Source organism: Sciurus carolinensis, chromosome 9, assembly GCF_902686445.1.
Source record: "Sciurus carolinensis chromosome 9, mSciCar1.2, whole genome shotgun sequence".
NCBI lineage: Eukaryota > Metazoa > Chordata > Mammalia > Rodentia > Sciuridae > Sciurus > Sciurus carolinensis.
Genome location: NC_062221.1, coordinates 102,469,540 through 102,487,385, shown reverse-complemented (window position 1 = coordinate 102,487,385; position 17,846 = coordinate 102,469,540). Strand labels below are relative to the sequence as shown.

General features: G+C 37.2%; 1 protein-coding gene across 3 annotated transcripts in view; it reads right to left on the bottom strand.

Moving 5' to 3' along the window:
* The window catches only part of Vgll3 (vestigial like family member 3), a 47,753-nt gene that overhangs the window by 18,904 nt on the left and 11,003 nt on the right, over positions 1-17,846 (bottom strand). Inside the window, exons 2-3 of one of the 3 annotated variants that reach the window (XM_047565078.1) lie at positions 17,093-17,375; positions 7,772-8,305 (exon numbers count right to left, since the gene is read on the bottom strand). In XM_047565078.1, coding sequence (XP_047421034.1) covers positions 7,772-8,305; positions 17,093-17,375 — 817 coding nt within the window. Of the gene's footprint in view, positions 1-7,771; positions 8,306-17,092; positions 17,379-17,846 lie in introns of all 3 variants that reach the window. The other 2 variants (XM_047565079.1, XM_047565077.1) reach the window with 2 other exon arrangements.

The following is a 17,846-nucleotide window of genomic DNA, read 5'->3' as shown; positions in this document are numbered from 1 at the left end:
CTAGAGATGGCAATTCACAAGGTGGATGAATAAGCAATGGCAACTAGACGTCCATTGGTCTCTTTTGCAGAGAAAATGTTCTCCATTTACTGCTATTGTACATTAGCTGTTTTTCATCTTGCTTTACTGTTTCCTTTGTTTAATAAATCAAAGATATTTATGTTTCTGCAAATGGATTTCATTGCAAAGCATTCTTATAGCACTGAATACCATGATCTTAACCAGTGAAGGAGTTCAGCCTATTACAAAGGAAACACTATATGCTCTATAGTAACTTTTTAAAACATTTTTCTGAATTTTGTTTTACTGCTGGGTGTTGAACCCAGGGCCTCGTACATAGTAAGCACATGCTCTACCACTAAGCTACACCCTGAGCTCCACTATGTAACTACTTTGAGCAACAATAATTCCCACTTAAATCCCATTACAATTTTTTGTCATTTTTAAGCATGGATCCTTTGATAGAATATTCACATTACAAGATTCAGAGTAAACTAGAAGTTTGTTTTTAAATGTATTTTGCTCCGTAAGTTTTCAGAAATCCACTTAATATGATTTCACTTCAATGATTTATCAGACACAAATTGTCCATGAAGAGAAATGAATAGATAAATAAAGACATTCATCTACTTCTAAATTCTCCAGTGATACCCAGTATTCCCTATCTAATATGAAAATGTAGGTCCTCACACAATTTTTAGCAGATTTCCTACTGGAGCAAGTCCATTCATAAGCCAAAGAATTAGGCCCACTGACAAGAAAGTCTCTTCATAAATAGTCTAGTTTATTCTTCAACATCTGACATAGTATTGGAAATACTTTTCTAAACTTAAGAAAAATTTCACTATCTGAATTTCACAAGTAATTTTTAGATCTGGTAACTATTGTAGTTCTGTTTTCCTCTGCCTGGAAAACCAATGTCCTATGATACATAATCTTGGTATCACTTGGTATCTGAATATATCATGGTCAGTGAGAGATCAACCAGATAATGCTTATGATCTAGCAAACACCATAGTTGGGAGCAGTCTCATGTAATGATTCCCTCATTGAATCTACTACTCAGAGGTTAATCACACACATTTATGGCTAACACTCTTAAGGTGGGTTTTCTGAGAAGTCAGAATAATATCAATATGTTTTATTCCATTTTAGCTCCAGATTTCATGAACTATGATATAGTAGAGAATGTTGTTTTATTTTGTGTTTTAATTTTAGGTTACCTAAATGTATCTCAGCAAAAAAGAATATGTGGACCTCAACTGTAAGCTGTTTATATATATTTCATATTGCATTATCATATTCCTCAAAGTAAAAGAGAATAAATTCACAACAAAAATTTTAGCTAAAATAACAGGAGGTCTACAAAGAAAAATAAATCTGTGGATCTACAGATGAATACCATCTCAAGGCACAAGCAGCTTGTGTTTACAGAGAATAAGTCACATCACAAAACATGACTCCTTCTACTTTTGGTAAGTTTAAATACGGAGAATGAAGAGGAAGTTATAAATACAGTCAACTTTGTATTTTAGTAAAAAGAACTCATTGACAAATTTTTACTTGAATAATTAATTCAAACTGGCTGGGAAATGCAAGACTGAATATCTTACATTAGGTAAATTGTGGCAATAACAGAAAATAGGAATGACAGCATTTCAACAAAATGCTGTGAATGGTTATGACCAGTGAAAGATGAGTATTAGATCAGAATTTAATTAATGTCACTATGAAAAAATCTGTGAATAAGATGCATATTCTTGCATTCATATGCCTGTCTGATAATGTATCATACACAACCACAAACCCTCCCATATTCATTTAATGATCTTTCCAATGCACACAGGCCCACTTAATAACCAGATGTTACTTGAAATTAGTCCTCTCATCTTCATTTTAACATCCTACCCTCAAACTAAACCTCTTCATAGCTGCTTAATGTGAGAGGAAAGTTATAAAAGTTGAAAGCAATGGCTCTTGCCATGAAGAAATATTAAGCTAAGTGAGTCCAAGAGCTTTTTTTCAATTAAGCTCCTATGCTAGAATCACTGCTTCTAAGGAGATCACAAAACCTGTTTTTCAGATTGCTAAAGGTACGGGGAGAAAGACTAATATAAGATTTGTGTTAACAACCTTTTGTCAAAGATATATTTTCCCAAGAAGGGCAGATATCATATCAACACACTGATCATTGCAAGGTAACAGTGAGTAATACCTGTTCAACAAGAAAGTAATAAGTGAGAGTAACCAGGCATGCGAGATAAATAGTGCCAGGACAAGGTGAAGGGGAAATGGCACCCTGGACACAAATTCTAAGGAGGTATGCATGCACACAACCTGACAGTGAGAAGGCCTTTACATTTTGTGCCAGAGGAACGTGACCAAACTCACTGTAGTTCAGTTCTTCAGAAATGATGCAACATTTCATTTCATTCTAATGGAAGAATTTTACTTACCAAACTTCAGAGCTCAATTATGAAATGCTGGAATTAATTTTTAAAATTTGAAACTTCTAAATTTTTAAAGAAAATTTAAATTAATTATAGATATGGTAAATGCTTCTTTAGAATAAACTTCCAGGAATAGAGAAACATAAAATAAAAAGTGAGTCTCTCAATCCCACAATATATAAACTTAAGAGATTTGAAAACATGTATGTATATACTTGTACATGAGTGTTCATAGCAGTATTATTCATATTAGTCAAAAAATAGAAACAAAGCAAATGTTCACCAACTAATGCTTGGATAAACAAAATATGGCACATCCCTAGGATGGAATTGGATCCACCCCTTGAAAGAGGTACAAACTGCTGATACATGCCACAAAATGGATGAAACTTGAAAACACTGCTTTAAGTGAAGGGAGACACAAATGGTCAGATATCCTATGAGCATATTTACATACAATGACCAGAATAGGAAAATCCACAGAGGCAGCAAGTTGACTAGTGGTTTCTGGAATAGGAAGGTAGTGGGGAATAAGGAGTGATTCCTAACAAGTACAGAAGTTTTTGCTGAGGTGATAGATTGTTCTGGAATAAAATATTGAAAAGGGTTACACAATATGGTGAATAGACTTAAAACTACTGAATTGTCTTCATTAAAATAGTGAAGTACAATTATGAGGTAGATCAAAATAATTTTTTTTAAACTTAAAAACAGTGAGTCTGTTAACCTTTCCTTATATAACTAGAATTTAGAGAATATGTTGTTGTGTGCCAGGGTATTTGTGAATGTTTCACTGAAATGACTCATTTAACCCTCTAAATAATCCTATTAGGCATCTTTTTTATGTAAGAAAGCTGAGGCACTGGGAGAGGTTAAAAAATTTACTCAGAGTCTGCTTTGTTTTGTTTTATAAGTAACTGAGCTGACTTTATGAAATCAGGTTACCTAACTTTCAAACTCAGATCACATGCTAACTGACCAAGAGTAACTACCATTAACAGTTGGGAGAAAATACTTCTAAATAATTTTTACTGAGGAAGTATGCTATAGTTTGGTGTCCCCAAAAGTTCACATGTTGGACCAAAGCAAGAAGGTTCGGAGATGAAATGATCAGATTATGAGAGCTTTGACCTAATCAACGGATTAATCCACTGATATGCATTAGCTGGGTATTAAGTGTAAACAGTCAGTGTGTGGCTAGAGGAGGTAGGTCACTGGGCATGTGCCTTTGGGGTTTATATTTTGTCTTTGGGGTTTATATTTTGTCCCTGATGAGCTAAGTTAGTCTCTCTCTCTCTCTCTCTCTCTCTCTCTCTCTCTCTCTCTCTCTCTCTCTCCATCCCTCCCCACTTCCTGCTTTCCATGTCCTGAGCTACTTTTTTCCAGTCATTCTACCATGATGTTCTCATGTTTTCTGCCTCACCTTGGGACCAGAGGTATGGAGTGGGCTATCTATGAACTAAGACCACTGAAACCATGATCCTCAAATAAACATTCCCTCTTCTGTTGTTCTTGTCAGGTCCTTTGGTCACAGTGATGACAAAGCTGACTAAAACAGAGTACATCTTCATTTAATTTTTGACTGTGGCAGTTTTGGCAATACAAAAGCAGAGCCAAGTAGTGGACAAAGACCACAAGATCCAGCAAAACATAAACTATTATCTGATCCTGTACAGAAAAATTTCACCCTTGCACTACTCTGTACACAATACTTCAAAACTTTCTTTTATCATTTAATGCTGTATTACTTTGAACCTTCTAGATTTCCTAGATTTCATTACTTTCTTCAAATATCATCAAAATAAAAATGTACTCACAGTTATTAAATAATTTGCAATGAACTGAGAGTTTATGCCCTTCCCCAAATTCTCATTTTGAAATGCTAACCTGCCACAGTAGTAGTATTAGGATATGGAACTTTCACATGGTGATTAGGTCATTGAAGTGAAGCCCTCATGAATGTAGTGGGTTTTAAAAGAGGTCTCAGAGTACTCATTTGCCCTTACCACCACCATATGAAGTAACAGAAAAACAATGGTCATCTGTTAAGCACAAATCAGGACCCCACTGGACAAGGCTCAGCAAGTGCTTTGATCTTGGACTCAGCAGTCTACAAAGCTAAGGGGAAAAAAAACTCCTGTTTTTTAATGCTATATTATGACATTATATATTGTAGTCACCAAGTCTATGTCATTTTGTTGTAGCAGCCTAAAATGAGTAAGATCACTCCTCTATTGTAAAAGGTCATGTGAACACCATAGTTAAGAGAAATACCATATCATTTAACAAACTACTCTCAAACAGTTGGATTAATTTATTTACCTTCTAATGGAATATGAAAACAACCTATATTTTGGTGATCTAGAGATCTAGACATTGAGAAGTGTTATGACTTTCTCACCTGAATAAAGCCTTCTTCCTTGGCTATTCAGAAACCCTCCAACACTGATGCTGAGTCCTGAGCTGCATAGTCAGGTTCATGTGGTATAATCACATAGAGTGAACCATCCCTCATTCTTCTCATCTACCCCTTCCAAGCTGATATCTTTTACATGGAAACTTATATTCTTTTGCAAGTAGTTGAAGGGTGGAAGAAAAACTACTATCCTTTTTGTTGTCCCTTACAGTGAATACTGTAGTATGCCTTTTGTAACTAAGGTATTCATTCTCCTGACTCAAGAGTTGATTCTTTGGGAATTACCTTCAGCTCAATGAAGAAAACTTTACCCAATATTATGGCCTTTACCCAGAGGCAGATCACAAGCAGTAACTGGTGAATGCAGAAATAGGAAAAGCCAGTCCCCTGGGTCCAATGGCAGTGATGGAGTGCCATTCCAGCTGCAGAACTCTCTGTGAATTTTAAGGTCTGTGTTGATCTCCATCACAGCAAGACTTTCTCTGCTCAAGCCTCCTCTCATCCCACAAAGGTGATGACCAAATACACTACCCCATAAAATGTCCTGTGGAAAGTGGTCCTTCTCTAATGCAGGTGATAGTTGACTTTATGTCTGAGTTTAGATGAAGAAAATGACCACATAGGGCTTAGAGCCTTTCCAATTTGGGCCAGTTCCATGCAGAGAGTCCCATGCAGTTCAACCTCCTAGTGCAAGGTTCATGCCTCAAATTACACTTTTCAGAGACAAGTCTGAGCAATCACCAGTTTCTTTTCCCAGTAATGGGGTTCTGAACTGGGTGACAAAGATGTCTATGGGAATCTTCTCTGAAGTTCAGATTTTCCCTGGGATTACATCTTCCAAAATGTAAATTTAGCTGAAGGTAATAAAACGTCTAGTTGTAGCAGTTAATCTAATCTAGGATACAAGTCTACCTGCTTAATGATTTTGCTAAAAATGTCATTTTTATTTGCTTGATTCCTTTATTTTCTCAGTTGAGTCGAAACTCATGAGATAGGGATAGATCATGATCATGACCCTAAACCCACACTGACAAAGAGCAACACTACATGCGTCTAGTAAGGAAGTCTTCATTCCTCACTATGAACTATTGTGAGAGTCTTAGTTATCTAATTTTATCTATAAACACAAGGAGTTGGTACCCTAGCAATCCCTTAGAAAAGGGCAAGTCTTGATTCAAATTCAGTTGAGGCACAGGACAATGTTATTTAGGCAAACAGGTTTCCCAAGTCTGGATATATACAGATCCTCCCAAGACTGGTTTTTGGTTTTTTGGTTTTTGGGTTTTTTTAGTTGTAGATAGACAGAATGCCTTTATTTTATTTATTCTTTTAATGTGGTGCTGAGGATCAAACCCAGTGCCTCACATATGCTAGGCAAGTGCTCTACCACTGAGCTACAGCCACAGCCCTCTCTTAAGACTTTTCAGAGAATTAAAAGAACTACTCTTGTTCATTTACAAAAGGTAAGAGCCAGACATTTCATCCTGATGAGACTATTTCAAGTTGGAATTCTGAACAATCAGTGAACCAGACTCATACCAGAATACACCAGTACAAAAGTAAGTAAGATGACAGAGAATTAGAAACACAGAGCAAGTAATCAGGGCCCCTTCTTTGATGGCAGAAGGCAAAGAAGGAAGCAGTGCTAAGAGCATTGTTACTCTGTCCCTCAGGACCACAGATGTGAGACAGGGAAGACCCTGGCTGTCCATGACGGCAGCTACTAACTTGGGACTCCAATAATATCTGGCTCCAGGCATCAAACATGGCAAGAGTCACCCTCATTCTGCTAGTGTGTGGCAATGGAAGAACAGCCTGTGAGAGCCAGCTCCACAGCTCACCCTTGTCCAGGAAGGGATAACCCAGCTCCTTCTTTGTTTAGAGAAGCTACTTGAACCCTAAGAGTGGATAAAAAGATGAAATGGGTAAGGCAGGGTACTGTCCAACACCGAAAAGCTCAGAGGTGAGAAGCTGACCAAGATAAGAAAGTTCGACTCATACCAGGGTGAATGCTGCATGAGGCTGGGTATTTCCTACTCTGGAGAGTTCTCGGTCATGAGACAGCATGGGATTAAAGATACTCCCCACTGAGGAAAAGTTAAAGAAGGAAAAATTTCTCTTTGATGGAAAGAAAGTTCTAGTACATCACAAAGTGTGCCAGGGAAGGAAGCTGTGATTGGGGGTGGAGATAGGTGACTTGGAATGCAGACTCTGGGGACAGATTTGCTAACTTCATTTTTCTTTAATTTTTTAATTTCTATTTTTCTTTAATCCAGTCCCTGTGGTTTCATGAACTCAGAACTAGGAATACTATTAATATCACATTTGGTCCAAAAAACCAAGCTCAAACATTTAACACCATTACCTTCAAAGCTAGAGAGGAAATGAATGCTTGAAGAAGAAATACTTTTCTTGCCATATTTTTATCTGTTGAATGGAGATTTTATAGCAGTCAAATTAAGTCTTGTGTTAATGAAATCAGAGTAGGGAAAGGCATGGCAAAGAAGGGAAGTGAAGAAAAGAAAAATTGAGTAAAGTTTATTACTTCTGAATTCTATTCGGCATTACACAATAAACAGCTCAGATAAGGAAGATTTAAAGAATGTGTTCCAATCTCTATATACCTAAGTTACCAGAGATTCCAGCGCAAAGGAGTCAATTACTAGCCTAAGAGATGGGAGAAAAGTTATGAGATCTTTCTCAGGCTGCATTTCATAAGCTAGTCATACCAGTTTCTGCAGGAATGTAGGAATTATTGCAAAATGGTTAGGTTCTATAAACATATCATCAAAGCTTCACTATACATAGAAAAAATATTTCAAAAAATTTTTTTTAATAATCCATCTTTTTTAAATGCCTTAACTTATTCTTGTTTGTATGGAAAGGAGGAAATCTACCAGCTCACCTGTATCAAACCCCACACTTGGCACTATGTCCACTGTTCCATGAAAGGCTCCGGCCCACGCTGAGGTAGCAGTGGTGACTGTAGTCGGATCTGTCTTTGTGATGTCACACTGGGGAGCAGGAATCCTGGCTGCTCGCACTGACGGCATCAGCAGGGGCCCATATGATGGATCCAGGGCAGAGCCAGCAGCAGGGTGGTGGTGGTGATGGTGGTGGTGGTGACGGTGGTGCATGTGGGCATGGGGGTGATGGTGCCGCATGTACACATCATGCATGTGGCTGTAAGATGGGCTCACCTGAGATGCCAAAGGATAGTGCCAGGACTCAGACACGGGCGGGGGAGGGGCTGGGCCAGTCTGATGCAGGCCATGTCCAGGCCATGGGCTGGGCTCGGCAGCAGTAAAGGTGCCAGGGGGTGCAGTGACCTGGAAGTCAGGATGAACTCCCCCCAAACAGGGTGCAGGTGGGGGCTGGTAAGAGCTGGTCCAAAAGGAAGTTGGAAAACTACTCCGCTGGCTTGAGAGAGCTGAGCTGTCTGAGAAGACAGAAAACACATTATTTACATAAGATTCAATTCTGGGATAGACTTGCCTTTACTTGTCTGATAATGTTTCACAAGCAGGTGAATCAGCATGCACTCTTCCTCTCCCCACACAGGGGTGAACTGATATAACGTTAGCCTGTGGGATCCTGTGCCAAGACAATGGGCAGAATTCAAAGTGCTGAATATCCCCCTTCACCTCCAGCATTTGCCTTCTTAGTTTGTGCTGTGGCAGTCTGTGCTGAGGCTTGCAATTTGGGGACTGAAAAGCTTCATTTCCTCTTGGGAGGTTTTCTGCCCTTAGGTCTGACCACAGGTCATGACTACATTTCTCCAGTAAAGAAAACTTGTGCCATAGATGAGTCGTGTATGAATTGGAAATGATAATTTTTCTAACTTCTTTTAAACAGAAAAACGATTTTCACTCAAACCAAACATTCCAACACCAAAAGTAATAAATGTAAGTAAGATTACACTTTACTATGCTCCCTATTTAATTTTCCTTTATGAAAAGTGTATTTCAACCTCTTTTTACCCACTGTACAGAACGGGGAGTCTTTGAATTGAGATAATAATGGTTAACATTTAATGAGAGTAAACAAATACTCAACACTAGGTCAAGAACTTGGCATGGATGATCTCGTAAGATCCTCACTCTAGTCCCATGAGGTAGTTATTTTATTATCACAATTTTAGAGATGAAGAAATGGAGGCAGAGAAATCTAAGATTCACAGTAGTAAGCAAGAAGCTGGGCTTTGAAGTCAAGACATCTGCCTTAAGAATCAGTAGCTGGTACACTTCATAATGTGCCACAAGAAGGGGCAATTATAACCACAACCTGAACATCTGGCATTTGTTGAAAATTCCAGGGAAATCATAAGTGGAGGAGATTCAAATAGAGTTCATGGATCTGAGGAGGTGTTTGAAGGGATGGGTAATATTAGAGAACACCACACAGAGATGGAAGCTGGAGAATCCTCCTCAAACTCTGCATCAATCCAATGATGCAACTGTTGTGACCTATTTCTGAATGACCTACTGTGTGCCAAATATAGAGGGGTCAGGGATGACTAGACAAATGTCATTTTTAATCACAATTTGGAGAAGGACAGTGAGTCAAAATGCATGCACACACACACACACACACACACACACACACACACACAAGACATGGCAGGCATTCTCACAAGAGGAACCAAACCAACCTAATAAAGTGACAACCCAAAGTTGAAAGGTTGAGAGGAAGCTAGTTTTGTGAAGAGGTAGGACAACACATTTTAGGAAAATGCACAAGCATGTGAATAAAGGCCACTTATCACACGCACATGCACACAGCAGCAGTTTTAGTAGCAGCACTAGAGGAAAAATGAAACCAGTAGGCAGAATTCGAAAAAAGAAAGATACTACAAAATATGAAGGACCAGATGAGTGTTTTATGGATTATTTCTAACTAATGATACAGGTTGCTAAAGACCTTAGATATGCATATATATATATATATATATATATATATATATATATATATAAAATAAGATAGCATTTTCATACTGAGTTCCACATAAAAGAATCTTGCTAGATCTTTCCACTGAAGAAAGGATATCATAAATACTCTGAAAATTATAATATCCAAAGTATAATGAATCCACCCATCGTCTCACTTCATTAATTTCCAGAACACTGTTTTCCTGCATCAGGAAAATAACTTGAATCAACCACAACATATATCAAGAGGCAAATATAATTAGTCTATCACTGTTATGTTCAAACATTTTCTCCAACTTCCCTGAAGACACTGGCACCAGCAGGGCAAGCCCTTCTACTCTCTTCCCTGCAGCCAGAACCAGAGCTACTATCATGTGCCCCATTTATCCTGTGAATAAACAATCATTTACAGTCTCAAGGTCAAGCATCACCATCACAGGACCACCACAGTTCTGAAAGTTTGGGGGAAACTGAGGAAAAGACGTACTTCAAAAGACAAAGGATGGAGCTGCACATTCGTCAGGTTTTCCCACATTCCCAGAAAACCTAATGGAATGGCTTTGCTGTCACAAACCATTCAAAAGATAGCACTTAAAAATCAAACTCACTGGCATTGTGGCAAATATACTTTAATTTATCATTGTTTCCAATTATGAAAAATGTCGCTAATGATACAAAGGAAAATCATATAAATTGTGAGAAGAAAATTCAATTTGCCTTAAGGGATGGCCATTTGTAGCACATTTTTGTCACACCTACAATGAAAGCCACCAATATTTAAAAATTTAAAATTCACACAAGGAATTTACAGAGAGTCCCTAAATCACATATTGCAGCTTTTCCACCACCAATCTTTCACTTTGCTGTAACAACTCCCATCTTTAGGATCAAATCATTCTGCTCTCAAGCTTCATCTCCTGGTGTGCCAGAATCCACACCCCATCCCACAAATATTTGCCAAAGACAGAGTTCCCCTGAATCAAGTACCCTATCAAAATCCAAAATTACAGAGTGTAGACTGGTTCTCTAGATGCTTTCCTTTTGTTTATTCTCATTTATATAGACATGGAACCAATCTTACTTTTTAGATGCCTAGACATTTTGGATACTCATACACAAATGTGAATAATGAACTAATTCCCTACGAAAATATCATTGTCCTATTCATGAAGTATTAGGTTGTGATTAGTGAACCCATTATCATGGAAAGGAGAAATCTGTTTTTACAAATACACTCCATAAAGATTGAATAAAGTACTAAAATGCCCAGGGAAAAATAAAATTAAAAGCAACTTAATATTTTCCCAATCGGTATGTCTCCTGAGATCAATATAAAGTTTGCAAAGATCTATGCAGCCTTTTTTAAAAACACTGTTGCATTTTACAAGTAAGTGAAACAATATTGAATGGAAAATATGTTCATGAAAAAAATATACTTCAGAATCACTATTTGGTATCTTTTTTGAAGAAAAAAATCTTGACACAAAGAAACAGATGATATGCTTTGCTTTATGCTGGAGAATCAGTGTGCTTATTTCATATGTATGTAAATTTTTTTCATTACATGACTCTTTGCTTACGAGTACTTAATCATGGCCACATTTGTTGGATGAGAAAGCATATGAAAAACAGCACAAGCTATTTCTGTGCCATATTACTTTTCAGGTTAGTGGAGACCATTCAAAACTGCATGACATTAACACTCCATGTGACTTTGGATTCAATATTATTTAATATTTGGGTGATATTAAACAATATATGAATGATGTTAACCCTGATAGCCTAATGCATATGAAAAGCCAAAAGATAATTTGGTTCAGTTTGCATTTAGAATTAAAGAATCTCTCTCTCTCTCTCTTTCTTTCTTTCTCTCTCTCTCTCTCTCTCTCTCTCTCTCTCTCTCGCGCGCACACACACACACACACACACACACACACACAAAGTTTATTTCTAAATAAAAAAGAAAATGACAAAATTGATATATTTTTGTCCAGTGCAACCCACTCAAAGCATACCATACAATCTATCTGATTCAGACCAGAAGTGTATCTTAGAAAGATGAAGGAGTTTCTTCCAGTATTTCTTCCAGTTTCTTAATAGCTGTGATGCACTTTATATTAACCCCAATTGTTACTTAAAAGAAAAACTAATGATAAACAACTAAAGAGAAAATTTGAATTTTAATTTAAAGAATTAGAAAAAAATTTTTACTTAATTTTGAAAAAAACTGAAAACAATATTAAAAGACAAAATGGACTAATGAAATGCTGAAGGACCTCTATCTTGAGTCATCTTAATCTCCAGAAAACAATTCTTAGAATAAATATTGATAAAACACATCAATGTTAAAAGATAATATTTATCTGCTTAATCTCAGTAAAGAAAAAAAAAATTGGCTCAACTCCATTCTTAACCTAAAGGAGTCTTGATAAAATCCAAGTGCCATTCTCCTGTTCAGCTTCTCATGCACACACACTGTCAGGTCAGAGGTGAAATGATACATGTTTCAACATTTTCTGTCATTCAGGAATTATTCATCACCATTATGTTTAAAGATTGCCCTCTAGTTACTTTGTTGTGCAGTTACTCAAAGTGGGCCTCGTGACTCTCCAATGAGAGTTTTAAAGAGTGACATCAGATGCCCATACTCCTTGGGGGCAGAAGAATGAGGTAAGTCAAGCCTTGCTTCCTTCTCACATGTTCCTCCTAAACTTCCCAAAAGCAACAATCTCCAGAGCCTCCTGGAGATTCTGCTTAGCTTTGTCCTTTCGAGTTAGACTGTTCCTGAGATATGCCCTCCTTGTCCTTTTTGCCCAAACTGAGTTGCCCCAAGTGGACTCTATGTAGCTCAGCTAACCAAAAGAAAATTTGCTTTGCAACTACAAGAAAAGGAGAACAAAACACCAGTAAGTTTTCCATTCAGCACAGTTTTAAGTATGTGATGTACTCTGCTGTCATTTGATTTAACTTACCCATTTTTACAAACACACACACACGCACACACACGCACACACACACACACACACACTCTTTCTATGAAAATTAATGCATAGACATTTTCAAAGTCAATGTTTTTATTTGGATGAGGATAAGGGTACAATTAGATTCATTAGATTTTCTTAACTGAAAATCTCTATTTAATTCCTGTTATAAAATATAGTAGGATTAAAGGTAATTGATGAGATGCTTTGTGAAATAATGCACAAATACTTCCTCTAATTAGTTTAAGCACAAAACACCTGAAGAACTTGCATATCTTCATTAGAAGATACATATTCAAACTATGGCTGTTGTTTGATTATTAGCTGACATTCTTCATCTAAAAATTTACTATGGAAAAATCTTCTGTAATCAGACATAATTCAGTTTTTAAAATTCATTTGTAGCATTGTAGCATGTCTGTAGCACTGCAATAACTCCATGCTATAATCTAGACTCTTCAATAGAGCTGGTCAGCAACTCCTTTGTAAAGTGTTATAGTTGCTGCTATTAACATGATCAATAGCCTTTAGCAACTATTATGTCCAAAATACTGTGCTTTGTGCCAGAAATACAAACTTCCAGAAAACAATGCTTCTGGATAAAGACTCAAGATTGGCTTTCTATGTACAAATGAGTGGAAATTTACTTAAGGAGAAGAGAAATGGCATCTGACTTTCATTGAATGCCTTGATTCAAGCTCTGTGCTAAATTACTCATAATCATTATCACAAAATCTTTATAATAACCCTAGGAGTTGAGTATCAATAAACACATATTATAGTTGAGCTCAGAGAGATTTTAAATTATTAATCCAAGATCACATTGCAACCAGAAACTAATAAGGTCTGGACTTGACTCCAACATAAATAGGCTCCAAAGACTGCATTTTTCAATTTTGTGTAGTTTTGTTAATTACTATTAAATTCTTGCTGGCACATACCTATAATCCCAGCTACTCAGGAGACTAAGGTTCAAGGATCATAAGCTTGAGGCCAGCCTGGGCAACTTAGGAAGATCCTGTCTCAAAATAAAAAAGGGCTGGGGATGTAGCTCATTGGTAGAATACCACTGGGTTCAATCCCACTACTGAAAAAAAAAGTCACCAACTATCTTCATTAGATATGTGAATCTCATTTTATTTTATCTTCTCTTTAATTTTCTGTATCTTCAATTACATTTTGGGGCTCTCCTATGAACCTATCCAGCATTTTTATGTTTATTTAAAATGGACTAATTCAGAACTAGAAACAACAAAGGCAAACTTTGTTCACAAATAGAAAGTAAATCATGCATCTGAAATCAAAGAATTTCACAGAACAAAAGATTTTTGACAATTACTTAATTCACTGCCTTATCTTATAAATAAGAAGAGTGTATCCAGAGGTTTCATACAACTTAATGCAAGACTTGTTTCCCTATTGAAGACTTGTTTTCTAATCCTGAGAACATAGTATGAATTTGGTTCCCTTAATTCAGTCATTTAATCACTTAATTCATATTTATTTTAGAGTTTCCTCATAGAAACGCATTGTCTTAAGCATCAGAGAAAATGATGTGAGATATCTAGGTGTGATATTTATAAACTTAGTGGGACAGGAAGAGATTAAAAAGCTCTAAAATATGTGTTCTACATCTATCACTTTTCCCTTCTCTCTATATACACAGAAACTTTTGCTTCTCATTGACCAGGCTAGGCTCAATCTTCTAAGCCTTTGCACTAGCTGTTCCCTTTGTATAGAATTATTTTTCCCTGAAAATTCATATCATGAATCCTTATTTCCTTCAAGTCTCTGTCTAAATGTAACTGTTTCAGAAAGAGCTTCCATTATCACCTGCAGTAAAGTAACACCTTGCATGTCATTTTATCTGTATTACTTGTTGCTACCACTGAAACATTAGCTTCATAAGTATGGAGTTTGAGCTGCCCCATTACTGATAAAGTTCCAGTACCAAGAACATTGCTTGGAATATGCTAGGAACTTGATAAATAATTGTTGCATAAGTCAGTGAATAGAGATAGATTTGAAGACTGAATTTAAGATGATGCCAAGAAAATTCTAATAATGATATTAAAGTATTACTATTATTCACCCTTTATATACTAAAATGTCACATCTGATCTGGGGTCTTCTCTAATTGTTCCAATGAATCATGAAAATATCACAGAGTTTTTGCACAAATACAACATCCCCTTTAATACTTTTCTGGCTATGATACTATAGACAATCACTCTAGACAATTTTGGGCCCTTCTTTTTTCCAGTTTAAATGATTACCAGGTTGTATATGCCAGTATGCTTAAAGAAGTAGATATTGTAGTAATTATTATCCTGGAACTAATTAATCTGGTAGGATTTATTATTGATACATGACATTGTTTTACTAAACAATCTGATTCACAGAAGCATTATTATTTTCATTCTCTAAAAATTATTTACCATGTGCTATCAAATAAGACATTGGATGGTTTCGTAAGTATCTTAGATTTTTCAAGGACTAAGTCTCAGCTCCTGTATGAAATCCATAGTATTTACTAATCAAATAAGCAGTATGTTTTCCAACTCACTTCTATTGAATCTTGCTATTTGACTGTGATCCACCTCTCCCTATGGTCACAACAATGCAGTTTATGTTTGTTAGAAATAAAAAATAAAGAGGAAAAAGGAAAAAGGAAGGAGGGAAAGAGGAAAATGTAAGAGGAAAGAAAGGAAAGGAGAGAGAGAAATGGAAGGAGAGAGAAAAGGATTAAAAGGAGGAGGGGTGAAGGAGGAAGAGTGGGCAGGAATAAAAAAGGGGGAAGAAGGGAAAAACGAAAAGCACTGTATCTACAGATAAGGCCCAGCAATTCCAGGCCAGTTTCCTGGCTACAATAGAGCAGAACCATTCCTCTGACATTGAGAAGGATATTAGGCACCTCTCACTTGACCTGATCACAGATGGGCAGCCTGTCCTTATCAAGGGGATCACTCAGGTCACTTGTTAAAGTGTGATTCCCATTGCTTTCTCCAGAAACTCTGGTTCAATATATTACTATGAGTTGACTCAAGCAGCCTGTGATTTGTCTTCAACAGCACCAGATCAATGATTACCAAATTTGAGCCTGCCTCTCAATCACAGAGAGGGCTGGTTAAACACAAGTGGACTTTATCCCAGAGTTTCCAATTTAGTAGATTTGGTGGTGGGAGAGGGGTGGATAATTTGCATTTCTAACAAGCTCCCTTGTGATGTTCAGGGTCCTGATTAGGAAACCATACTCTGAGATCCATTTTACCTTTCACTTCTTATAACTAGGTGAGCTTGTAAGAATCATCTGTACCATATTTCTATGAAGCTACCATTGGGATGATGCATTATTTTCTTTTCTGGCTTTGTAATTACCATGAAAATATCATGCACTGATTTTTTTTTTTTTTTTTTTTTTTTTTTTTTGGTGAGGCAGAAATCAGACTCAAACAAATCTCTGTGCCCTCCATTTTAGAAGGAAATAAGCGGACACTCAATCTGCAGTTTTTTTCTTTATTGTGGTGAGACACTATTTTAAATCATAACAATGCTGCCAACAATGCCTACATTGTACACTTTAAAGAGTTAATCCAAGCCAGGTGCCAAGGCAAATGCCTGTAACTGTAGCAGCTTGGGAGGCTGAGGCAGGAGGATGGAGAGTTCAAAGACAGCCTCAGCAAAAGGGAGGTGCTAAGCAACTCAGTGAGACCCTGTCTCTAAGTAAAAATACAAAAAATAGGGCTGGGGATGTGGCTCAGGGGTGAAGTGCCCCTGAGGTCAATCCCTGGTAACCCATCACTCACACAAAAAAAGAAAGAAAAAGAGAGAGAGAGAGAGAGAAAGTGTTAATCCAAAATCAGCTGAAATCAAGCTATGGAGAGAACACAGGAGGTTTTCAGTCTGCATCAGACTCAGATCTCCACTATGTCACCACGAAACACCTACAGGAATGGGCAAGAGCTAACATTTTTAGAAGAGATTCCGGCACGCCTATTATTTAGAGATCCAAATAGGGCCATCGGGGCTTCAGGAATGGTGCTTTGCAGTTTGATTCGGCCACTATAAACTCAGGCCGGTTGCATTGCTACTTTCCATGAGGAATTTAAGGGGTGTGACTGCATCCTTTCCAACCCTGCATTCCACATGTGACAAAACTGATCCAGCTGTTTGTCTGAAAGAAATTCCTTGCTGTCCTTAAAAATTAAAAAGCAAGTGATATCCGTCCTCCAGGGGCAAGTCTCCAGCTGGAACCTGGTACAGGCAGTTGCGAAACAGAGACAGTGCCCTGGAGAGCATCTGCTTTTGAATTCTTACCTCGCCATAGGGGGGTTAGCCCCATCTTGCTTTTTGAAATGGCAGATTCTGGATGGAAGGTGCTGGCTTGGCCCAAAGCTCTTGAGAAGTGTTCATCCACTACTGACCCAATGTCTCCCTGGAAATAAGTGAAAAGGACACAGCGAGAGTTAAGGTACTCCATCTCGGCAGGCTGGTCTTTCTCCTCCTCCTCCTCCTCCTCCTCATCCTCCTCCTCCTCCTCTTGTTTGCTGGGAAGGGTGACTTCCAGAGAGTCCTGCATCTTGCTGTATACCGCTAACTTCTTCTGGGATGGAATAAACAAAACACAGTATCAAAGACCATTTGTAAAAAAGCATTAACCAGTTAACTTTTCACTTAAAAAAAAAGAATCTAAATATTAACATATGTTTGCAGACTGCTTGTTCTTCATCTACTTTATTTCATCTTTTCCCTTCCCAAACCAATTGCCCCTTTCCCACACTGAAAAAAGGTCTGTTATTCCAAAGTTGTTAAAAAAGAAAAAAAAGAAAAAAGAAGAAAAGACATTTTCAAATTGTATACTTTCAGTGTCAGAATTTCATTATTTTTAATCCAGTTGTAGAAAAAAGAAATCTTTTTTTTTTTTTTTAAGTGACAGATTCCTTTTAGTTTTTCTTCCCACTTTTGATTGACTTTTAAAGATTTAATGTACGGTAGCATTATAGTTTAAGACAGGGAAGAACAGGGGATAGGAGATCTAACTTAGGGCAGGGTGAAGACGAAAAGCGCTTTT